The sequence below is a fragment of the Trichosurus vulpecula genome, chromosome 6 (assembly GCF_011100635.1).
Source record: "Trichosurus vulpecula isolate mTriVul1 chromosome 6, mTriVul1.pri, whole genome shotgun sequence".
Taxonomy (NCBI): Eukaryota; Metazoa; Chordata; class Mammalia; order Diprotodontia; family Phalangeridae; genus Trichosurus; species Trichosurus vulpecula.
Genome location: NC_050578.1, coordinates 111,167,844 through 111,191,002, shown reverse-complemented (window position 1 = coordinate 111,191,002; position 23,159 = coordinate 111,167,844). Strand labels below are relative to the sequence as shown.

Genomic DNA, 23,159 nt, shown 5'->3' with positions numbered 1-23,159 from the left:
ACACCAGCTCTTGTTAGTCAATAATTGTTTACTCAAATTGTTTTCTTCCATTAAGTCTTTAGAATCTATTAAGTAAGGTAAAAACCAGTGCACTTTTGATGTAAATAACCAGCACTTTACTTTATTCATCACTACCCCGTAAGAGTTTTTTTAAATATACCGACCTGTTATTTTCTAAAATGCTGGCTCCCTGAAGACTGGTATCAAAGAGGACAATTTAGAATGAGGTTATTGTACCTATCATATAGCAGTACTCATTCCCTTTCCTGGCTCACAGCCCTACCTCCAGTTGGGGGACTTGCAGGGTTTTCTGGAAGGGATCTCTTAATGTATATCTGGAGAGCACATGCCCATGCCACAAGACTGTGCATCCATTCAGGGTTGTTGCTCTCAGAGAATCAAAATAGGTAAATAAATATATATATATATATATATATATATATATATGTATTTTTTTAATCCAACTTGATGCTTTTGGCTCTTAATTTGAAGTGAATATCCAAAGTGTTTCTAAGCCTTTAAGAAAGGTATTCTGCTTATTTCTACTCTAGCCTGTTACAGTTGCAAAACTGGAAGCTATATTGTTGTTTTTGTTTAGTTTTGTCTGACTCTTCATGACTCCGTGGACCGTTGCACACCAGGCCCTTCTGTCCTCCTCTATCTCCCAAAGTCTGTCCAAGCTCATGTTCATTGCTTCCAGGACACCATCTGTCTATCTCATCCTCTGCCGTCCCCTTCTCCTTTTGCCTTCAGTCTTTCCCAGCATCAGGGGCTTCTCCAGTGAGTCCTGTCTTTTCATTATGTAGCCAAAGAATTTCAGTTTCAAGCTTCAGTATTTGTCCTTCCAATGAATAGTCAGAGTTAATTTCCTTAAGCATTGATTTATTTGGTCTCCTCGCTGTCCAGGGAACTCTCAAAAGTCTTTTACAGCACCGCAATTTGAAAGCTATATTACATTGGGATTAGCTTTGGTGGAAGGTAATACTTAGACTAATCAGAAAGCTACATTTCTTAGCATGTAAGGATTATAATTCTCTGATTCTTTTTAAACAATTGCTTTGTTTTTTCTGATAACGATCTGGAATCTGCACTTTCAGAGGGTATATCCAAGTTGATGAGATTACAGTTCCAATAAAAGGTCTTCAGCATCAATTCTGCTGCTTCCTGGGGACTAGATTTCCCAAATGACAGAGGAGTAGAGAGGAAGGGGCTTGGGACTAGAGGCAGGAGATCCAGGAGCCAGCCTTGGCATTACTAATAGCAACCTGAGCTTGGAGCAAATGATGTCCTCTCTCTGAACCTCTTTTTCCCACTTTATACGCAAGGGATTTTGAGCTAGGTGGTTCCACACTAAAGTTCCCACTCTAAAGTTCTATGATTCTCATCCAGTTGAAAAGAAGCATGATATATGGCCAGACCACCTCTTACTCCCAATACATAGTATTTCCCCTTTAAGAGAGCTTGCCCGCCACCTGACTCTGTTAGGTAGGTTTTGAGTTTGTGGGACCATCTTTGATCAATGAAAAATTTCATCTCTTACGTTCCCACCAGGGGATAATTCCCCTATTCACAAAGTCAATGAAAATAATCTGTGAATAACCTTGTATGTGTGGCATAGGTCCTTCCTACTGTTGGAGTGTAGAGATTAAGGCGGTGGGTAATTAGATATTCTTGTATCAGCTAATCTCAGGAGATGCCTTTAGAGGGAAGACTGAATCATAAAGGAGCATCGGTGGCATCGTAGGTCATCAGTATTTTCAAGGAAGTCTTTGGGGGCCTTCAAACTTTTTCACTCAGTTTTATTTTTAAAGTCCTAACTGTTGCTTCCCACTGTGTGACCCTGGGCAAGAAATTTAACTGCTCTAAGCTTTATTTTCTTGTTGTGTAAAATGGGAAGATGATTCGTATCCTCTCCATCACAGAGTTATGAGAAAAACACTTCTTCATAGGCTAGTATGTATTTTATGAATGAGAGTTGTGATTTTGATGCATTTTCCTTTCCTTGTTGAAGTTGGTCTATAATGGTACATCAAAATTTCAAATGTAAAGGATGACTTCTGGGACTCAGTTTCACTCTGGTTCTCCATTGAAGATACTGAGGAGGGGATGGAGCAAATGGAAATTTCTTCATCATCTGATCCTATATTTGAAGGTCTTTATCCTTACTCTGTCCTTCCCCGTGTCTATGTCTGTCACTATCTCTGTCTCTCTGCCTCTCTCTGTCTCTTTCTTTTCCTCCCCCCCCCTCTCCCTGTCTCTTCTCCCTCCATGTTCTTTTCTCTTGTCTAATGTTAGATCAAATTTCTGCCTCTCAATTTTATTTTTCTTAAACTAAAGGCAAACTAGGATTTTCATGGAATAGGAATTTACTGTGAGCAAACTCATTAGGGTCATGCTTATACTTTGATTGTCAACTCAAGTACCAAAACAGAGTAGTAGAAAAAGAACTGGATTTTGCATCAGAAGGCCAACTTGGGTTCAAATCCTCGCTCTTGTTATCTGTGTGACCTTGGGCAGATCACTGTGGCAGCTCAGTCTGCTCGATCAGAAAATGAAGGGTGTGGGTTAGATGGTCTCTAAGATTCCTTCAAATTCAAAGCAATGAAGCTGTGATCTTCACTGTTGCCTATTAATGTCTGGAATTTCATGAATACTTGTGAATTTTATGCCTCCTTCCTTTGATAGCTGGGCACCACCTACCATCAAACTGAATGTCAGTTTTGAACCAAACTCAAGAATCTAAAAAACAAACATTTTGCTACTAGCAGCTGCCCCTGTTCTTGAACGTTTTTCGTTGTAACATATATTCTTTAGTCAAATCCAGTCTGGCAAACATGACTGGGCAGAATGCGGAGACAGTCTTCAGCATCATCATATCGAGGCTGGCTGCAGCTGGCTGAGGCTTCTTTCTGGGAGCTCCCCCTAGTTCCCCTGGCATGTTGTCAGCTTTGGAGTCAGTAGCCCCACATCTCACTGGAATGTGTTTTTGTCTCTTTTCCTTTTGCCTTACTGTTCTTTGTTCTGTTGTATTTTCACCTGTGTCATAACATTCTAGAACATTTGGGGAAAGAGGTGAATAGGAAAACAAGACGTTCCAGATCTCTTAATAGTGGGGCAGGAGACAGACAGACACACAAACAATTACGGCATATCCAGATTAACCTGTGACCAACTCTCAGAGGATCTGGTCTGTGGAAAGCCTGGAATTCACTTTTTTGTCTTGAATCCTGATGTTACATCATTCAGCTTGTGTCTGGTCATGTAACTGACTCCCATCAGAAATATACGTACAAAGTGATGCAGATTTTTCTGTGTATCTTTAGCTACTTGCTCTTTGTACTGTTCACCAGTGAAAAAGGAAGAATAATGTAAATTTGAGATGGATTACCGGTTTGTTACTTAAGATCTTAAAACTAACCTTCAGTTATATTTAAACAAAATACAGTTATATTTTTAAACATCTTATGTAATCATTTTTTTTTCCTATCTGGAAATCTAAGCTAAAGGAAGAAGACAGTGCACAACACATTGGGATCGTACAACAAATTGGGATTGTACAACGAATGGGACTGCTAAGCTAGATCAGCTTTTAAGGGAGACGGAACCTGGCCTATTGATTTCATGCTCATCCGTCTCTATCTATAGTGAGGCAGTGTGGTGTACTGGAAACTCACTGAATTTGGGCATCGAGGGAGCTGGGCTTAAATCCCATCTTTACTTCTGGGGTAACTTCTATGACCTTGGGCAAATCCCTTAAGTTTTACACAATTGATAAAGCAGGACACCTCTCTTGTACGACAGTTTAAGGAATTTTTAGGCTGCAATACATGTGAGCACACTGGCAAAGTATGGTATTACAGCTCTGTCTTGTCAAATGTACACACACACACACACACACACACACACACACACACACACACACACACCAAAAGGAGGGAAGGAACAAAATTCAGCGAACCTTGTGTATGGAGTCATGGTGTCCCCTAAGTTCTTCCATGTGGGTGTTAGAGGGGTGATCTAGCAGTTGGGGACAGTGATGCAAAGTTTTCTTTTAAGCTGCTAGGTGAGGAGGAGGATATAATTTCATAGCCTTGCATGCCATTAACTCAGTGCACTGAGAAGGTTTTTTCATTTGTTTATTTGTAGAAATACATCTTTAATGTATTGGAAACCATTGAGAAATTTGGGGTTGTTTCTTACAGACTTGACTTTTTTTAAACTTTGTTAGAACGTATTTTGATAAGGAAATGATATCACTAAAAATTAATAAGAAACGTTTAGAAGCCATAGGCATAGCAGTCTTGGCTTCTGCTGCCCTTCAAGGCTTTCGAATGAATTAACTATTCAAATTCTTCCTCATTCTTTCTCAGTGTCACAGTTTTTCTTGTTTACCCAGTCTCCTCTGGAACCTACAAGCCTGACTGACTTGAATCACCTACTTTTATGACATCAAGTCACGATGGGGAGAGTTTGGTGCTGGTCAGTGCAAGTCCACATGGTGTTCACTCCAGAGTTCTTGGAAGAGGTTAATTAGGGAAATGATGGTGACGACCTAAAGTAGCAAAGAGAATTATCATCAGCAGACCAGATGTATGAACCAAGTACAGAATCCCTGCAGAATATGTTCCTGTTATCAGGGGGGGAAATCCAATCATAAGCTTTCCAGGAAAAAGCCAAATAGGAGAATTCAGAGTTTTCCATCTTAGACCAACAAAAGTATGTAATGATATGGTTGGGGAATAGGGACAGAAATGATCCAAAAATGGGAAAGAGATATAATCAGTCAGGGTTTTCAGGAGAGCCACTATACCTGTCCATCCTTTAAGCCTAACTAAAGCCACCTCCTCCATGAAGCCTTCTTTCTATTGGTCAGGAATGACCTTCATTCTTGGACCTCACTTTAGTGCTTGGTTTTGTCCCTGTCCAGTGCACTTTATTGGGCTTGTGTGGTGAAAGGTCCTTGCAGAGAAAACTTGTGGAAATTTTGTTTCTATCATATAGTATTTGCGTGGTAGTTCTATACACAGCAGATGTTTAAAAAATTTTTATTGAATGAACGAGTGAATGAATCAAAATATGGAAAATGGGGACACATAGGGAAAATTAGGACCTCCTTTGTAAAAGAGAGAGTTCTGCTGAAAAACTTTGGAGATCTCTTCTAGCTCTAGGTGTAGGATCCTGTGAAGTAAGTGTGTGTGTGCGTGCGTGCGTGCATGTGTGTGTGTGTGTGTGTGTGTGTGTGTGTGTTTATATAAGATATGAAACTTCACAGGGATGATGATATTGAAATGTGTTTGTATTAGCTCTGAGAATTTTTATTTGGGTGATGGGTCTTTTTATCATGTTAGCAGACAAGCTCCTAACATGGAAGGGGTTGGGTTTTTCCACAAAATGCTTAAAAATTACCTAACCAGTCTATGAAAAAGCCTCCATCTTTTATAACCCTTTGCTTCTTACGTATATTTTTGCATGCAACTTATTACTCCTTTCAGTTGTGGTGTTTCTTCTACCCTAGCATGAGACATGGCTGGATTGCAAGATTCTCCGTGGGCTTATTTATACTTTGGAAATTTAACCTCTCTGCACAGGGTTCTGTTGCTTATTTACAGAATTCCAACTTTTCCCACTAAAAAAGAACATTATATTAAGAGAGTCTTCTTTCTACCAATTAGGTCAAAGTCCCAAAATTTTAAGACCTAAACCCCATGGTTTAGAGCGAACAGATTCACAAACCATAGGTGACTTTGCTACAAGACGAAAGGGTATGTACTTTAGCACCGCATGTTGTATGGGACTTTGGGATTTAAAAAAAAATTACATTAAAGGAAAAATGGGGGGTAAGGCCTTTCTACATTTAACTTTGGGAGGGAATAAAAGTTTCCTTTGAAAGGAAATCCAACTCCTGGTATATTGGATAAGGTAACTTAGAGTTGGAATTAGGAAGACCTGATTTAAATCCAGCCTCAGATGCTTACTAGATTCAAGATCCTGGACAAGTCCTTAACTTTTGTCTGCCTCAGTTTCCTTATCTGTAAAATGATTGGACTCATTGGCCTCTACAGTCCCAACCAGCTCTAAATCTATGATCCCTATTGTGTTGCAAAAAAAAAAGCAACCCAAAAACAAACAAAAAACCCAAACCCAGAAGCTTATATTTAAAAGGTGGGGGGGAAGGAAATATTTGTTATTGAGTTTTACCTGCTGCGTTACTTCTCATTTCCTTGATCACTTTTTTGTCCTCAAGCTTGTGGATGATTTGTATTGTTGCAAATGGTGTCTCTTGCTGGTATTTACCATACTCTAGAGAATACCATATAGGTATCCAACTTCCATGAGTTAGTAAGATTTGTATTTGGAAAAATGACCGGGCTTCATTTGTCAGCTTAAACTGTAACAAATACCCAGGGTTTAAGAGGGAATTATTATCCCAGAAGGCAAGATCAGCCAAGGCAAGGGTCAGATGCCATAATTAGTTACTACGTATACAGTGATCAGCAAAATTACCCCATTATCTCAAAAATTTTAATGAAGCCATTCATAGTTCATTTCTTGTCGTCTTTCCCAGTGCCCTCAGTCATATGCCTTATAGAGCCTGTTTGAACATCTGACATAACTGCACATTATGTACTATGGCATTATTTGTAGTAATAGCTGATTGGAATCAATTGAGCTGTTTTTCTGAGCCCATCATTGGGGGGGGAGGCTCTTTTTTAACTTTAAGAAAAGATTTTGGTGATGGGGGCCAATAACTGTTTGGAATTCAAAGAGGAATTCATTGTCTAAGGGAGACAGTGTCCAAATTAAGTCTTAAGCTGTCATGTGCATATGTGTGTCAATTGGCTTTTCAGACTGCCTAGAGTTCTGATTTACTGAGCAAATCAGGATTACCCATAAAGCAAACTAATTATCTCCCGTTGTCATTTGTTGGCTTTATTGTAATTCAGCAATGGAAACTGTAGGCAAATTTACCTTGTCTCCCATAGAGAAAGGAAACTAGTTTTAAGGTGACTGTTTTTAGCCAAAAAATAGGTAACTAATTTTTTTACATCTTTGGCTTACCTTTTTTAAAGTGGAATCACTAATTTTTTTAGACTAGAAATAAATCAAATGTTTTAAGACACAGTTCATAGTGAAATGTTATATTTCATTATGATATTTTAAAATACAGATTCTTAACCTTTTTTTGCATGTTGTAAACTCCATTGACATTCTGGTGAAGCCCGTGGATCCCTTCTCAGAATAATGTTTATAAATACCTAAAATACAATACATAGGAAACAATTATATTAAAATACAGTTAAAAATGTTAAAAAAAAAACAGGTTTATGAACTCCAGGTTAAGGTCCTCTTTTTTAAAATCTTAATTGTTGTTTCTTTTTAAAATACAATGGAGAGAGCCGTATGATTACTGTTGGGTTTGGGATACCTTGTTCTACAGTAGAAAGAGCCCTGGAATTTGAGGTCAGAATACAAATTCAAATCTTGTCTCTGCTTTTTAACCCTTTGGGCCTTGGGTGATCTCTCACCCTCTCTGAGGCTGTTTCATCATCTGTAAAAGGATAATAAAGCTTATACTGCCTACCTCACTATAAAAATAAGCCACTATTATAGTTTTTAAATTCAGGAAGGAATGTGCTTTTAAATGCATATAAAAAGAGAAAGAAAAAAAAAACCTCCATAACTCAAGAGTAGCATTCAGCATCAACTGATGAAGAAAAGTTTAATTGAGAAACATAAAACAAAAATGAAATGCTTTTTCGCAATTTTCTTTTTTTTAATATTCATGAATTAAATAGGCATTTAAATTGAGAAGCAGTGTAGTCTAGTAAAATAAGTCCAGGACCAAGAACCAGGAGACTTGGGTTCTAATTCAGGCCTGCCACTAATTTTAGTTGTGTGATCTCAGTCACTTATTTCTCTGAGCCTCATTTTCTTCATCTGTAAAAAGAGGCAATTGAACTAGATCTTCTCTCAGGTCTTTTCCAACACTTTTCTTTAAAAAAAAAAAAAAAAAGTATGTATGTAGACATATACACATGCACACCAGTATTACAATACCATATGTGTTTTAGATTGCCCTGTGCCTTAAGAGTCTGTCTCTCTTTCTCTCTCTGTGTTTCTCATACAGTAAAACCAGCACCACTGGAAATCAAACCATTGCCAGAATGGGAAGAGCTCCAAGCCCCTGTGAGGTCTCCTATTACTAGGAGTTTTGCTAGAGAGTAAGTCTTTGGTTTATTTGCATTACTTTGAATAATTACTGTTGTTCATGATCTTGAGTGATTTTTAGAAGCTGTGAAATGCCTAGCAAGCAAGCAGGCATGGAGTGAGGAGGGAGGAGAGCTAGGCGTCTCTTCTTTAAAAGCGGGAATAATGAGAAGCATCGCGCAGAGGTTGTGTATGTGGGATATTCATTTCCCTGTATATGTGTGCAGGCATGCTGGAAGGAATTGCCTGTTGATTGTGTGTGTCTGTGTGAGTATATACCAGTAGGTGAGGGTGTATTTACACATGATAGAGTTCAGGTTTTTAAAGGGGCTTTGAATATATTCTACCACTCCAAAACATGTGTGGTCCCATCAATATTGGCATTTCCTCCACTGGTGAGGTGCAGTTCAGTCATGGCTGCACAACCTGGGTACCTCCCATAAATCTCTTGTATGGGGAACATCTAACAAGTTGTGGGGTCTTCTTCTAGATCAGTAGTTCTTAACCTTTTTTGTATCGTAGTCCCTTTTGATCATCTGATGAAGCCTATGGACCCCTTCTCAGAATAACATTTGGTTGGCTCCATTCATAATGGAAAGATTTGCTACATCCTAGTTAGAAGATTGTCAAAATAAAGATGTCATTTTTTTTCCATGGATCTCAGGTTAAGAACCCTTGTTCTAGATCATTTTTCTTTCTGTGAATCCCAGGTGAGCATATAGCCAGTTCACTGGTTGCCTTTTGCTCCCAGTACGTGGCCGGCTCATCTTTTTTTCCAGCCAAACATCCTGTAGGCACACATAACATAGGTTGGATTTTTTAAAGGGATTTTCAAATATCCATTTTTTACTGAAGTTGGTTTGGGTTTTTTTTGGTGACTTCAGGTGACTTTGGTGACTTCAGATGGACAGTCCCTATTATTTTTCATTAGTAGAAGCAGCATGACACAATGGACAGAGAGCACTGGACTCAGGCTCGGAGTAAGGAAGACCTGTGTTCAAGTACTGCCTCAGAGACTTAGTAGCTATGTGACCCTAGGCAAGTCACTTAACTCCTTTGTGCCTCAGTTTCCTCATCTTAAAAAGAGGGATTGGACTCAGTGACTTTCTAAGGTCCCTTCCAGCCTCACGGCAGTGGTCTGATGATCCTATAATTTGATTCTTACACAAAATAACTCTGTGCATGAAAAGAAAGATGACCTTTTAAAGATTAAACTCCAGAGATTCATTATGCATTTTAATGGGCTAAGAATAAAGGACTATGTGAGATCATTAATAAAACTCTGTTGAATATCAACAGAGACCCAAAAAATTTAAAGTTTCCACCTATAATTTTTATTATTTTTTTTAGCAATTTTATTCCAATTTATATTGCTTATAAAAAATAATTACTGGTGATTAGCTCCTCCAGGTTTCCTCTGTCTCCCAGACCGGATTCAGTTCATAGCACAACTTCAAGCAGTGACTCCCATGACAGTGAAGAGAATTATGTGCCCATGAATCCAAATTTGTCCAGCGAAGACCCAGTAAGTAAAATCAGCATGTCAAGTTAGCTCTTCTCACCTAGTTGCTGCTTATAACTCTTTCAGATGGAGACAAGACTACCAACCTAATCCTATATCTTTTCTTTATGTATAAGGAAAAAGGCAATTCCTTAAAATTCTTTCTCCCCATCTCTCTAAATATTATCATTGATGGTATTTGTGATGAATTCAGAGTAACATTCGGATACAAATTAAGAGTAGAATATTTTCTCAGTGAAGTTAATGAAAGAAGTGTAAGTGCTTTAGCAAGGTAATATCCTCTCCTTGAGGAGTTCAAAGTATATTTGTATATTTTTCACTAAATCTCTGGGGTTTTCTGTTTTGTTTTGAATACCGAAGCAGTCATGCAATTGCATGGCCAAACCTCAGATATAAAAGGATAAATTTGAGGCCTCATTTTGACTCTTAATTCTATATTTAATACACCAACCAGGGTGAAGGAGATGGTTTGAATAGAGATTCCATTATATTTTTTCTTGTCAATCTGATGTGGGATTTGTAAACTTCTTTGTGTCTCTTCCCCCCTCCCCAATCCACCTCCCACCCCAAATCTCATCATTAGATCAGATTTCTGCCCTTGAATTCATTTTTAATCTAAAGACAAGCTAGAGCTTTTCTGAAAGGGGAAAAAACTGTTAGCAAACTCAATAATTAAGGTAGTGCTTGAACTTTAGCTGTCCACTCAAATTAACTTACCTTTAATTGAGGCCAATTTATGCCTCCAACATGGTGCTGTAGAAAGAATACCAGATTTGAAGTCAGAGGACCTACATTCAAAGCTCATTTCTTACTACCTGTGTGACCCTGGGCAAGTAATCTAACTTTACATCAATTTCCTTATTTGAAAAATCAGAGATTTTGGACTAGATGAACTCCAAGGTCCCCTCCAGCCCTAAATCTTCCGTCCCATGAAGTTATAGAGAAACTACTGATGTACATTGCTTGGGAAGAATTTCCATACCAAGTCTTCTCTATGACGATGACATCACAGGTCTGACCCCTGACCCTCGACCCTCAAAAAAAGGAAATTAATGTGTGGCTGGAGTCTTTATATAATACAAACTCAGCCCAGTATTTCTGATACTTCAATAATTAACCCCACTCTTCCACTCCACTATCCTCACCTCCAAGATAGAGCCTAAAGCAAACCTGGTGGTAGAACACCCTGTCACATTATAGCAGGACATTAGAATACAAGCAGCAAGAAACATACAAGCTTCCCACATTAGGATATTGCATGAAAATAAGTTTTTACTGATGTGTTTAGTTTTTATAGTATGCATTTCCCACTGCATTCCTGTCTCATCACTTCCCAGAGATCCATCTGGGAGCTGGCCTAATTTTAGACACCCGGTATAAAATTATGACTTTTTGCAACTTTCGTTATTTGATTATCCTTAAGTTTTTGGTTAGTTGACCATGTGTAACAGATCTTTTTTAGTAACTTTATTTTCTTCCTAATAGTTCAAGTTGTAGAACACAGAGGATCTGAGTCTATTAAGACTGGGGACAGGCCTGGAACAAGGAGACCCAAGTTTAAGTCCAGCCTCAAGACACTTACTAGCTGTGTGACCCAGCACAAGTCACTTAACCTCTCTTTGCCTCAGTTTCCTCATCTGTAACATGGGGATAATGATAGCACCTACCTCCCAGGGTTGTTGTGAGGATCCAGTGAGATAATAATTGTAAGGTGTTTAGCACATTGCCTGGCACGTACTAAGCACCATATAAATGTTAGGTATCATTAGCATTATTATTAGTGAGGCCAGTATGCTAAAATTGTCCTATTGGCAAAGAAAATGTTTGTCGAATTGTATGGATGTAATGGAAAATGGGTTAAGCCATCTACAAGATTGCCCAAAAACCATAGAAAACCTTGAGCTGGGGCCTAACAAGCAATAAAATTAATTTTTTTTAATGAATAAAAAGAACTCATTGCATTTTAAAACTTCAGTATATAAATGACTGAGTTAATACAGAACAAGTATTTTGAGTTGACAGGGGGAATTAAAAACCATGTATTAAAAAAATAGTAAGATTTTTAATTTTTTTTTGCTTATTTTTTCAGCCCTGTTAAGAGTGTTATATATTTAAAATCAACTCCATCTTTTTTCTAAGCCCTGAAATTCTCAAGCCTTTTTTCTTGCACCCAGGTAATCTCTCCCTGCTAGTCCAGAGGGCTCAGATGAGCTATTTGCTCTATATAGGCATAAGGCAATAGAGTATTAACTGGACAAGTTTTAATCTTTGAAAAAGTAAATCAAGTCTTACAAGGCCCTTTGGTATGAGGGCACCTTTTGAAACCTTGCAGAAAATATTTATTCCATAAAAACAGACAAGAAGATAAATAACTATTAATTCAGTTCTATTAAAAAATGTGTTTCTTAAGCATCTACTATGTGCCAGCCACTGTGGCAGAGATAGACAATACCAAGACCCAATGATAGTCCCTGCCCTCGATGAACTTATATTCTATTGAAAGGAAGTAACACATTCATAGATGTGAATACATAAATACATGCAGGGTACTTTGGGGGATGAAGGAGAACATCAGGAATGAGAAGGAATTTAGAATAAAGAATTAGAAAGAGCCTTATGTATGAGGGAGCACTTGACATGAGTCGTGAATAGGTATAAGCATTGCAAGAGGTCAGGATGAGAAGGCAGAACCTTTCAGCCTTTGTACAGGCTTAGAATGGGAGGCAGAATGTCATGTTTGGGGAAGCAAGTAGACCGTTTTGGTGGGAATCTAAAAGCATGTGAGGGAAGAGTCATATGAAATCAATCTAGAAAAAGTAAATTGGAGCCAGATTGGGAAGGGCTGGACTTGCCAAGCAGCAGTGTTTCTGTTCTGTTCTAGCCAAGTGAAGCTTCCTGAATGGGGCAATGGCATGGTTAGATAGAGGCTTTAGGAATGTCAGATTGATAGCTTAATGGAGGGTAGATTGGAAAGGTCAAAGACCAGAGGCAGAGAGAACAAATAGGAGGTTATCGCAGTAGCCCACGTGAGATATTATAGCAGCTGGTTCTAGAGAGAAGATTTCGAGAGAGTGTTCAGGAGGAAATATTGAATGAGCTAAAGTGAGGATGGGTGTTTGAATAAAAGGAGAACGTTAGAAATCAGGGATTTTGGGATCTGTAAACTGAGAGAAACTGGAGTGTATGAAATATTTCTATATAGACACTACTGCCTCCTCTGGTATCTAAGGGCAGGAGAGAAAAATGCTTGATGAGTGAATAGGTAAGTAAAGATACCATGCTTAAGCATTGTGAAAAAATGCCTGGTGCCATTTTGGAAAACTGGAATGTTTGCCCTTCTCCTAGCTCATCATGCTGCTGACTACAGATGGGCATCATAATCTAAATATGTGGTGCTGGGCCATACTCTCTATGTAATGGATTATAATGTGAAATTTAGGCAAGTTGTTCTGAGATTGTAAGAAGAGAAAGTAGACTTTCATTATAGCAGCATCAGTTCTGATCACAATAATTAGTGTGACAGATTTGAAACAGGAAAAGATCTTAAAGATCATTTAATCCAACATCTTCATTTTACATAAATGGAAAATGAGGCCCAGAGATGATAACATGATTACCAAAGGTAGAGCTGGGATTTTAATCCTCCAAACATAAATCCAGTGCTTTCCCCACAGTATAACATTGCTTATAAAGTAAAAATTTTTCCAACTGATAGCTTGTCATTAGACATAGAACAACTATACCTTTTAGAATATTAGATAAATAATAGTAAATATTAAATTAAATTAGAATATTCCACCAAAGAGTCAAAAAATGTATATAGTGGTTTAGGTGTACAGCTGACTGAAAACATAGGAATTCACTAGATGAATTATATATTAAGCTAAAAGATTTTGAGGGCAGGACTTTATCCAGTTTCATTTTTGTATTACTTGTGCTTTGTGGATTGAAGGCACTTATATGTGGTTTTTGTTTTTACTTCCAATTAAATTGAGTGGGTTCCTCTTCAACCATGGGATGTTGTGAATCTAAGTATTCTCCATCAAATAAGCTCAGAACAAAAATTCTTTCAGTGATCATTTGGAGTATCGCTTTTTTTCCCCTACTGCGTGAAGCAGTAAGAGCAAGAATGCAATATTATGAAAGAGAAGAATCCCTCGAAATGCCTGTTTTCTTGCAGAGAAGGAAACAGCAAAGAGAAAATAGCCATTTGCACAAGCTAACTACCCAAAATTGCACTAATTTTCTTTTTTTTGTTATCATAATTTAATCTGCAAGCATCAAGGCTAAATACAGCATAGCCTAATGGTACTAGAAATGAGAATGTTGGGTTGGGAGTCAGCAAGCCTGTGTTCTGAAGTCAGAGTTTTAGAGCTGGAAGAGGCTTCAAAGGTCATCTTTTACAACCCCTAATTTTGCAAGTGAGGAAATTGAGTCCAAAGAGATTAAATGTCCTGTTTATGGTCACAAAATAAGTAGTAGCCCCGAGGCTTCAGAAGCCCAGGTCTCCTGGCTCAAAGTCCTAATATTCTTCCTGCTATATACTGCTTCTAATCTTTGATTATTCTCCTAAGACCTGTATTCTGTTCTGTAAAATCAAGATCTGGGCTAGTTACTATCAGATCTCTCAGCTCTAACATTCTGATGAATCCATAAGAGGCAGGCAAGAGCCTAGATTTGGAGGCAGAAGACTTCAGTTCAGATCTGGGCCCTGCCATTGTGAGTTCAGGCAAGTTGCTTCACTTTTGTATCTCAGTTCCTCAACTGTAAAATAAGTAGATTATAATAGATGCCTTATAAGGTCCTTTTCAGCACTAAACCCATGATCCAAGGAAATGTGGCTAAATTTTAAAATTCCTTTTTTTAAAAAATATTTTATTAGTTCCCAATTACATGTAAAGGCAATTTTTAACATTCTTTTTTTTTATTTTGAGTTTCAAATTCCCTCTCTCCCTACCTTCCTCTCCCCTTGAGAAGGCAAACAATTAGATATAGATTATACATGTACAGGCACGCAAAACGTATTTCTATTTTAGCATGTGGTGAAAGAAAACAGAGACCCCCCCCCGAAAAAAAAACATGAAAAAATAAAGTGAAAATTAGAATGGTTCAATCTGCATTGAGACTCCATCAGTTCTTTCTCTGGATATGGATAGCATTTTTCATCATGAGTCCTTTGGAATTATCTTGGGTCATTGTATTGCTGAGAATAGCTAAGTCATTCACAGTCCATCATTGTACAATATTGCTATTACGGTGTCCAGTGTTCTCCTGGTTCTGCTCACTTCACTTTGTATCAGTTCACGTAAGTCTTTCCAGGTTTTTCTGAAATCAGCCTGTTTATCATTTCTTATAGCACAGTAGTATTCCATTACAGTGTTTTACCACAACTTGTTCAGCCATTCTCCAGTTGATGGGCATGCCCTTGTTAAAATTATTTAATGTGACATTAATGTTGAGGCAGGATAGGAAACAGTGTGGTATCAAGAAGACCTGTGTTTGATGTCTTCCTGCCGACCGTGTGACAACAGGCAAACTGTCTAATCTCTCAGTGGCCCCAGAAAGCATTAGGACAATAAGTAACAGATAAGTTGCTGATCTTCATCATTGGCAGGAGGATGGGGGTGTGGGAGGGGGTGGTGCTAGAGTTCCACACTGAGAATTTCCTGCAATGATGAAATACCCAGATAGGGACCAAAACCAAAACCAAAAAAGGTTGAAGCATCACAGATTGCAGCTTGATATGCCGACATGAGTGTGAGCTGAGACTGAATTTTAAAATTCTCTTTGTCGTTGTCACAAGCACATATTGATTAAATTGCTTTGTTTTTATTATTTAATTTTTTTTAGTTTAGTACATCTTGCTTCATCTAGGAGTTTTTTAAATGTATATTGATTACTAAATCAAGACAGCTGTTTTATCTTTTTGTCTTTAGAACAAACGGTTAGATCATCTATACTAGGTTAGAGTTAATTGAGATTTCTTGATCTCTCATATGATTTTTTTGTTACAATTTCAGAATTTGTTTGGCAGCAATAGCCTGGATGGAGGAAGCAGTCCAATGGTAAAGCCCAAAGGAGACAAACAAGTGGAATACCTAGACCTAGATTTAGACTCTGGGAAATCGACACCACCACGGAAGGTAAATGAAACTGATATACTAGGGAAATACAGAAACTAAATGGAGTTGGCAAACCTGAAAAAAGAGACATTTCACCTGAAGAGGAGAAGTTGGCAACAAGCATAAGATAGGCTAAATATGTATGCTTTTGTGGATCTATTTTTTTATTAGAAATTTCATATTTGATTTTGATGCAGTGCCTGACACATAGCATATGCTTAATAAATACTTGTTAATTAATTGATAAAGATTATGAATGTTTGATATAGGTAGATGGTCAGATTTTCCTGCCACTGTTTTCTTCCCCTTCTCTCCTCATCCCCTCCAGGTTCTTGAAGGTAAGGAATATTTATTTTTAGCTTTATATCAGCAGAATTTGGTGCTGTACATTATTACATGTGGTAAACATGTAATAAATTTTTGTTGGATGGAATTGAATTCTTGCAGTCCTAGTAGTAAGGGGATATCCAAGAGAGAGAGCAAGAAGGTAATTTTGATAAATATAGGGAAAGGTCCAGAACAAATTGTTTGGGATCAGTGCCTTTCTAGAATGAATGTATTTAGTTGGCTGGTCTTCATGTAGTAATTTGTCTCCTGTTTCTTAAGCAGGCTCTCTATTGGATGATGCTGTTTTTCTCTTAGTGTCAATGTATATTTGCTTCACCCTCCTTTCTCTTTCTCATTTCTTTTTCTTTCTTTGCCTTTAAGCAAAAGAGCAGCGGCTCCGGTAGCAGTGTAGCTGATGAGAGGGTGGACTATGTTGTGGTTGACCAACAGAAGACATTGGCACTGAAGAGCACCCGGGAAGCTTGGACTGATGGGAGACAGTCTACAGAATCTGAAACTCCAACCAAGAGTGTCAAATGAAAATACTTCTCCAGCTGCCTTCCAAGAACAGAAGAAACCAGAATTCTCAAGATAATTCCTGGTAACAGATGGTACAGAGCCACATCCACAGCAGTGTTTGACTGAAGAGGACTTGACTCTACAACTCTGGATAGATCCTTGAAACCAATGGAGTTGAAGTCAATGGACATTTCAGACAAAATCAAGCATTTGATTACCCCAAATGGTGCTTTGTGGTATCTGAACAAATTACAAGATGTAAATAACATAGAGAAATAGTATTGTTTAGCTCCCAGAAAAACATTTGTTCTCCAGTTAATACATTTGTAGTATTACTATATTTATGCACTTTTTCAGTTAAAGTGTGGGTTCAGGTATTCCCAAATAATGTACCTTAATGCAGTTCTTTTGGGAGTTCTCGTTTTTTTCCTCACACTATTCTACATAACAAGTCTAGGTTAATTAAGCTACATATAGAGTGGAAATTGGTGTCTAAACTTCACTTGTCCATTTTAAAATGCATTCGAAGTAGATTGACAACTTAATTGACTACCTGAAACTTTAAGTGGTAAACAGTAGTTTGCTATATTTTTTTATTTAATGCAAAGCATAATTAGGGGCTTACCATTTGCCCTCCTAACACATATGCTCTAAGTTAATAATAATGAACCATTCTGGATTTAGGACCTACTATTCTTCCTTAGACACATTTAGTTTAGTAGTGGAACTTCTATTGTTTTTTGTTTTTGTGAATGACAGTGTTTGGGGTTCATTGGGTGAAGATTCTGCAGGGTAGGATCTTGCACTTTTAAAAAACTCAGTAATTAAATATCAAGTCAGCCTGCAAACCACTGAGGCCATGCAGTAATGTTGTGATTCCCATTTATTAACATGTATTGATCTTCACGTTATTTACAAAAGGTAGAAAATATATAAATAATCAGGTACGTACGGAGCACTGCTGTGCTAATCACACTGATCAGGTTTAGACAGTGAGCTTTTAGTCTTACTTAGAAGTCCTGGTATTTGCTTTCCAACTTGAAATTAATGGGACAGTTGACATTCACTGTTAGTACTAGTAACATACTGTGATTTTTTTAATTAGACAGTAATACAGATTTATTATTCTATGAATGGAAATAACTATGTTTTGACACCATAGTGCCCTTTCTATGAACTTTTATTTTACTTAATCTTCTTCTTGGCCTTATATTTAAATCCCTATGCAACTGATATTTTATATATATACATATATATATATATACATTTTTTTAAAAGAACAGATGCTGTTATGTAAGTAATTGCCATGTGTGACACCTGTTGCTTTTTCCAGTAGAGGATGTAAAGGTTTTTTGTACTGTGATTTTTATTCACTGCCCCAATTTCAGATACACTTGGAGCCTCAGTCTAACATGAATTGCTAGAATGGGGAAATTCAGTTTTGGGCACCCATAACTAGGTTTGTTCTTGAGAGCACCAGAAGAATTTTGGGATAACACTATCTCTCATGTTAAACTTGGTCCTGTGCCATGAGTACCAAGGCGATGACATTAAAACCAGACTACATTATGTTAAGCTGCCTTGGTTTAGAAACATGATTTAGTTATCAGGAAGAAACTACCATTCTTTACCTAACGGACATATATGAGGCCTACTGTATATGGAATAAAATGTACTAACATGGAAGAGGGAGGGAAAAGAAGGAAGGGAGAAGACCATGTCTCCAGTTGTAAGACATCTCTCCCTTCTTACATCCAGACCTCTGACTGTTGCCTAATTAAACCATTGTGTCCTGTTTTCTAGCATGTTGGCCTTACTACTGTGCCTAATCATCTTAGTGGATTTTTTTTCCCTTGATCCACAATATATAAATTATCCTAATAAGGTGGCTTGTAGAGCTAGTAACATTTTGATGCTTTCAATGTTTGCTTCTTTTTGGGGAAAAAAAAAACCACAAAAAACTAAAATAACAAAAACTAAAACCGGGACATACTTTATAAGGTGATTTTAAAAAATAAATCAGATTGTTCGAGAGTGATATGTTAAACCGTTTTGCCATGGAACCATAAAATAAAGGCTAAGTGCTACGAAATGTGCCTAAACTACCCAAATATAGTTAGTTGGTCTGTGAAAATGCTAAATTGTGTTGCCTAGAACATGTGACTTAAATCTTAAAACATTTTCAAAGAGAAGTTAAAGAGAACTGAGAAATAGGAACTGTATGGTGTTTTTTTTAATTGTCTCTAAGATCTCAAGCTATGGTGAAAAAAATGTGATGGTTTCTTTTTTCTGCATAACTCTGTCAAGTTATCCATTGTTTCTCCTAGGAATGCAGCACTCCCAGCAGGTCATAGTCATGAGTGTTTTCCCATCATGCAGGGTGAGCACTTGGTACTTAAAATATTTTAGGAAGGCAGTTTGCTGTAGGAAATTAACATCCACTGAAAATTTTCTTGCCAATATTAAATGAAAAACAGATGAAAATTCTCCTGGAAAGTGAGTCTGGTGCTAAATCAATCAGTGGTATTGTGGAAGTCCAAGAACACTGTGCTGGCTTTGGGTCTCTCAGCTGTCTTTTTTCCACATAAAATGTTAAATATGTATTTTAAACATTAAAAGTAATTTTGTTAATGTCTTGCTTTCTAAGCAACTACTACATGTCATGAAGGTGTGTACTGTTTCAAAACTTAATTTTTATTTACATTTTTTAAAAATTCAAATTTTTTACTCTCCTGACTTTCAAAGGATTTAAGCTATTTGAACCCACAGTGGGCATCTCTTAGTACAGTTTTTAAGCTGTCAGTGGTAATGTTTTTGTTTGTACTCTAGCCAATAACATGTACACACAAATATATCAATACCACATGAACAACTGTGAGCAGAATGGGAATACTACGCAGATACTCTGAGGTACATAAATATATATAGGCACCTGTGACTTCTAATTAAAAAAAAAACTACACGCAACAGAAGTAATAACAGACCAAATTTGATTTGATGTATAAACACTACAGTGCATAGCCCCATCATAATTTTCCCTGGCCTGATTTTTTTAATTTTTTTTCCCTCATGCTAGGAGAAATGAAGTTAGAATGGTTTTTGAAATATGTTAATATTTGTGGATGTTAGCTGAAAATACAACATCAGTTTTATCCCCACCAATGGGAAGTTACCAGGTTTCTCCCCTTGCATTCCATTGAATCTTAAAGGTTTATGGCTACATAATATTTCTGGGACACGAAGTAGAACATGCCCAGCTGCTTCCAAAAATACTTAATGCCTCCTTATTTTGCCTCGTTGAAAGTGCTGAAATGAGTATTTTATAGAGCTATGCAAAGCCTTTAACATTTAGAAACAGCAAGAGATGGAATGATGGTTCTAGTTTTATGACTTGACCATTGACAGTGGAAGGGAAGGCTTACCAAGTAGTGATGGGTAATACGAGTGTGATGTGTGTGTGCATATGTGTTTATATATGTATATAAATATAAATACATACATATATACATATAATTTCCTGTAACAGCACAGCTACTGTTAAGAACATCCTCATTTGTATAAATATTGTGTGTGGTATTGTCAGAAAAATGTATTTCATAGTTATGATAAGATGAGCTTTGACCCAGTTTACTAACTGAATTTGGCATTTTTGCTTTAATCATTTTATAGATTTATTTACACAGCCATATCAACAGTACCCCATAAAAATCTATATAAGGATCACTATTCTGAGGAAGGCCAATAGCCTGTTCAGTTCATCATTCTGTCTCTGACAGTATCTCTGGAGTTGTTGGTTTGTAGGGAGGTATGGTTGTCCTCTCTAAGGTCAACCTCAAAAAGTTAGGAAGTACGATGTAACAACAATTCAATTCCCAAATTCTCTCTCCTTTTCTATATGTCTGCAGGTAATGTTAGGCCATGTAATTCATGAATATTCTAGGCATCCAAATGTAAATATGTTTCCTGAGAAGAAATTAATCTTTCCTGGTTGTGATGTAGAAACAAAATTTCTGATTTCTATTTTGTTGAGAGAGGTCTCATGGAAAACTACCCTGTTCACAGAAACTTGGAATACTGCAACTTCAGAGTGTTATATATTTTAAAAGGTGGTTGAGTGACAGGTTACATATCCTTACTGTTGAGCTAATCTGGTAACACTTCTCTAAACTTAGCCATTTTAACACTAAGCAAAATTATTTTTCTTAAAGGTTATTAAAATAAATGGAAAACTGTAAAAAACTCAAAACAAAGTTTCCAAGCTTGTTTGTCTAATCTGTGTTTGGCCAAAAACCAGGTTTTTAAATTTTTTATTTTACTATTCTTGTTTTATTAAATTGCTGTCTCTGACAAATTATATTTGTATGCTGTTGGTTTAGAGGGGTTCTAAACATCCTATGTTTACCCTGAAATTGTACTTCAGAAGCATGAACGTGAGCTTGCCCAGTATCCAGAGCGTTTGTTTGTTTGAGTTCCACCTGTTTCAGTGGGATGGTTTGACTATTGGGAAGAGTGATGAATTTTATTCCTTCTGTAGTTCTTACTCTTTATAAGAAGCTGCCTGCCTCATTTGATAGAAGTTATGAACATAAGTGTGTATAGCATGACCTACTTGACAACAATGATGAACGAAATGACCTTTCTGTGCCTGATTCTTAGGTCTGTGTGTTCCAAAGTATTTGGTATCACTCATTAAGTGTTGTATATATCTCTGTCTTGTAGGAAACAAAATGGTCCATTTTTCTCAGATATTTGTACAGGCTTCAAAATATAATTTTGAAGGAGTAGTAAATTCCAGAATTGTGTTATTATAGTTGTTCTCCCAGTATTGAGAACTTGGTGCATTTCCTATAATATCATAGATTGATAGTTGTCAGAGAACTTAGAAGCCCTGTGGTCCAACCCCTTGAGACCCACAGAAAGAAAATGACTAACCAAGGATCATACAGGCAGAGGTAGAATTCAAAACCAGGTCTGACTCCAAATCCATCATGCTTGCCACTGGAACTAACCTTAGTCTCTTGCTATCATACTTTTTTTCCAGGAGGTAGGCATTGAGGGGAAAATATCCTGAGAAAATGATGCACTCAAGGAGAAACCAATGATTTGATCAAAGGTTCTCATCCAGGAGACAATATATGATCAGTGAAAAAAAGGCTTGTGTTTCTACTTGTAACACGTGGAGCAGTCAGGTAGAGTAGAAAGGGCACTGGATTGGTTGCCAGAGGACCTGATTCCAAACTCGTATTTTGCTATGTTCTACCTTTGTGACCTTGGGAGAGGTCACAAAATTTGTGGTCCTTGGTGTGTTTACACGAACTAGATGATGCTTTGATCCTGACTGGGTTTTAGTCTTGAATGTGTCACACTTAGATCTTCAGCTGCTTGTTTATTTAGTCTCAATGACTTAGATTTGCCCACTATTAAAAAAAAAATACAATCCTTTCTACTAATAAAGCTTTGTTTTTGAAGAAGATAAAATGGACCATTGTAGTTAGATAAAACTGAAAAACTCATGCTCAAACAAAATCAATGGAAGCAAAAGTAGAAGGGAAAAGTTAACTGAGAAAAAAGTATTTGCAGCCGATTTCTTCAAGATAAATAGCGAACTGACTGAAATATACGTTAAGAGTAAGGCTGTTCTCCAATAAATAAGTAATCAAAGAATAGAAACAGGAAGTTAAGGGAAGAAGCCCCAGATCACTATGCACATTAAAACTTTTCTGATGACCCAGCTCATACCTCTCATATTGTTGAAAGTAACAGTTGTGGAGGGTCCATGGGAGTATGGCTACACTAAGACACTGTTTTTGGAGCTGTGAAATGGTCTGATCATTCCATAAAGCAGTTTGGAATTGTGTCCAAAAAAGTCATTCAACTGTACTGTAGTAAACCAGCTTGACTCAGGCCAGTCCTCTGGTAGTTTAGGCCCTATATTGGAACAAAATGAGACACCTGTAAGTTATTCAACAATTATAAAAAGGAAGTATACTTAACCATAGCACAGAAAGGGTGTTCTACAAGGAAACTGTGGTGTTCAGCTTGGGGAGACGGGGTTCCCCTTGCCTCTCCATAGAGAAACATCTCTTCAGCTAAGGCAAGGCAGGGTAGCTCCACAACCCTGAGACACCCACCAAGTCTGACCGACCCTGACTATTTGTGAATGGGCCTTCTTATGTCCGTAGGTGACCAGGAAGCTCTCAATAGAAGAAGCAATGAGGAAGCTCCTTAAATGGAGATGCTTCAAAGGAGACATAGCTTGAACTTTAGCCTTCTTGGCTGATCAAATCTCTGGGATAGCTTCCTGGCCTTTTAGGTAAAGAACTAACTTACGTGGGGAGGTACGAGGTGGTGGAGAGAAGGGGGAATCCTGGTGGATTTTGATACTATCACAAGTGCATACTCTTTGCCCCAATAATGTCACTCACTTAGGCTTATACCCCGAAGAGATCAAAGACAAAGGG

General features: G+C 37.5%; 1 protein-coding gene across 4 annotated transcripts in view; it reads left to right on the top strand.

Moving 5' to 3' along the window:
• GAB1 (GRB2 associated binding protein 1) overlaps positions 1–21,052 on the top strand; it is a 185,757-nt gene extending 164,705 nt beyond the window's left edge. For 2 of the 4 annotated variants that reach the window (XM_036763021.1, XM_036763022.1), the window contains 5 exons: positions 5,673–5,762; positions 8,129–8,222; positions 9,610–9,733; positions 15,751–15,873; positions 16,561–21,052. In XM_036763021.1, the coding sequence (XP_036618916.1) occupies positions 5,673–5,762; positions 8,129–8,222; positions 9,610–9,733; positions 15,751–15,873; positions 16,561–16,719 (590 nt within the window). In that variant the 3' untranslated portion in view covers positions 16,720–21,052. The remainder of the gene's footprint in view (positions 1–5,672; positions 5,763–8,128; positions 8,223–9,609; positions 9,734–15,750; positions 15,874–16,560) is intronic. The other 2 variants (XM_036763024.1, XM_036763023.1) reach the window with 1 other exon arrangement.
• The last annotated feature ends 2,107 nt before the right edge of the window (positions 21,053–23,159 follow it).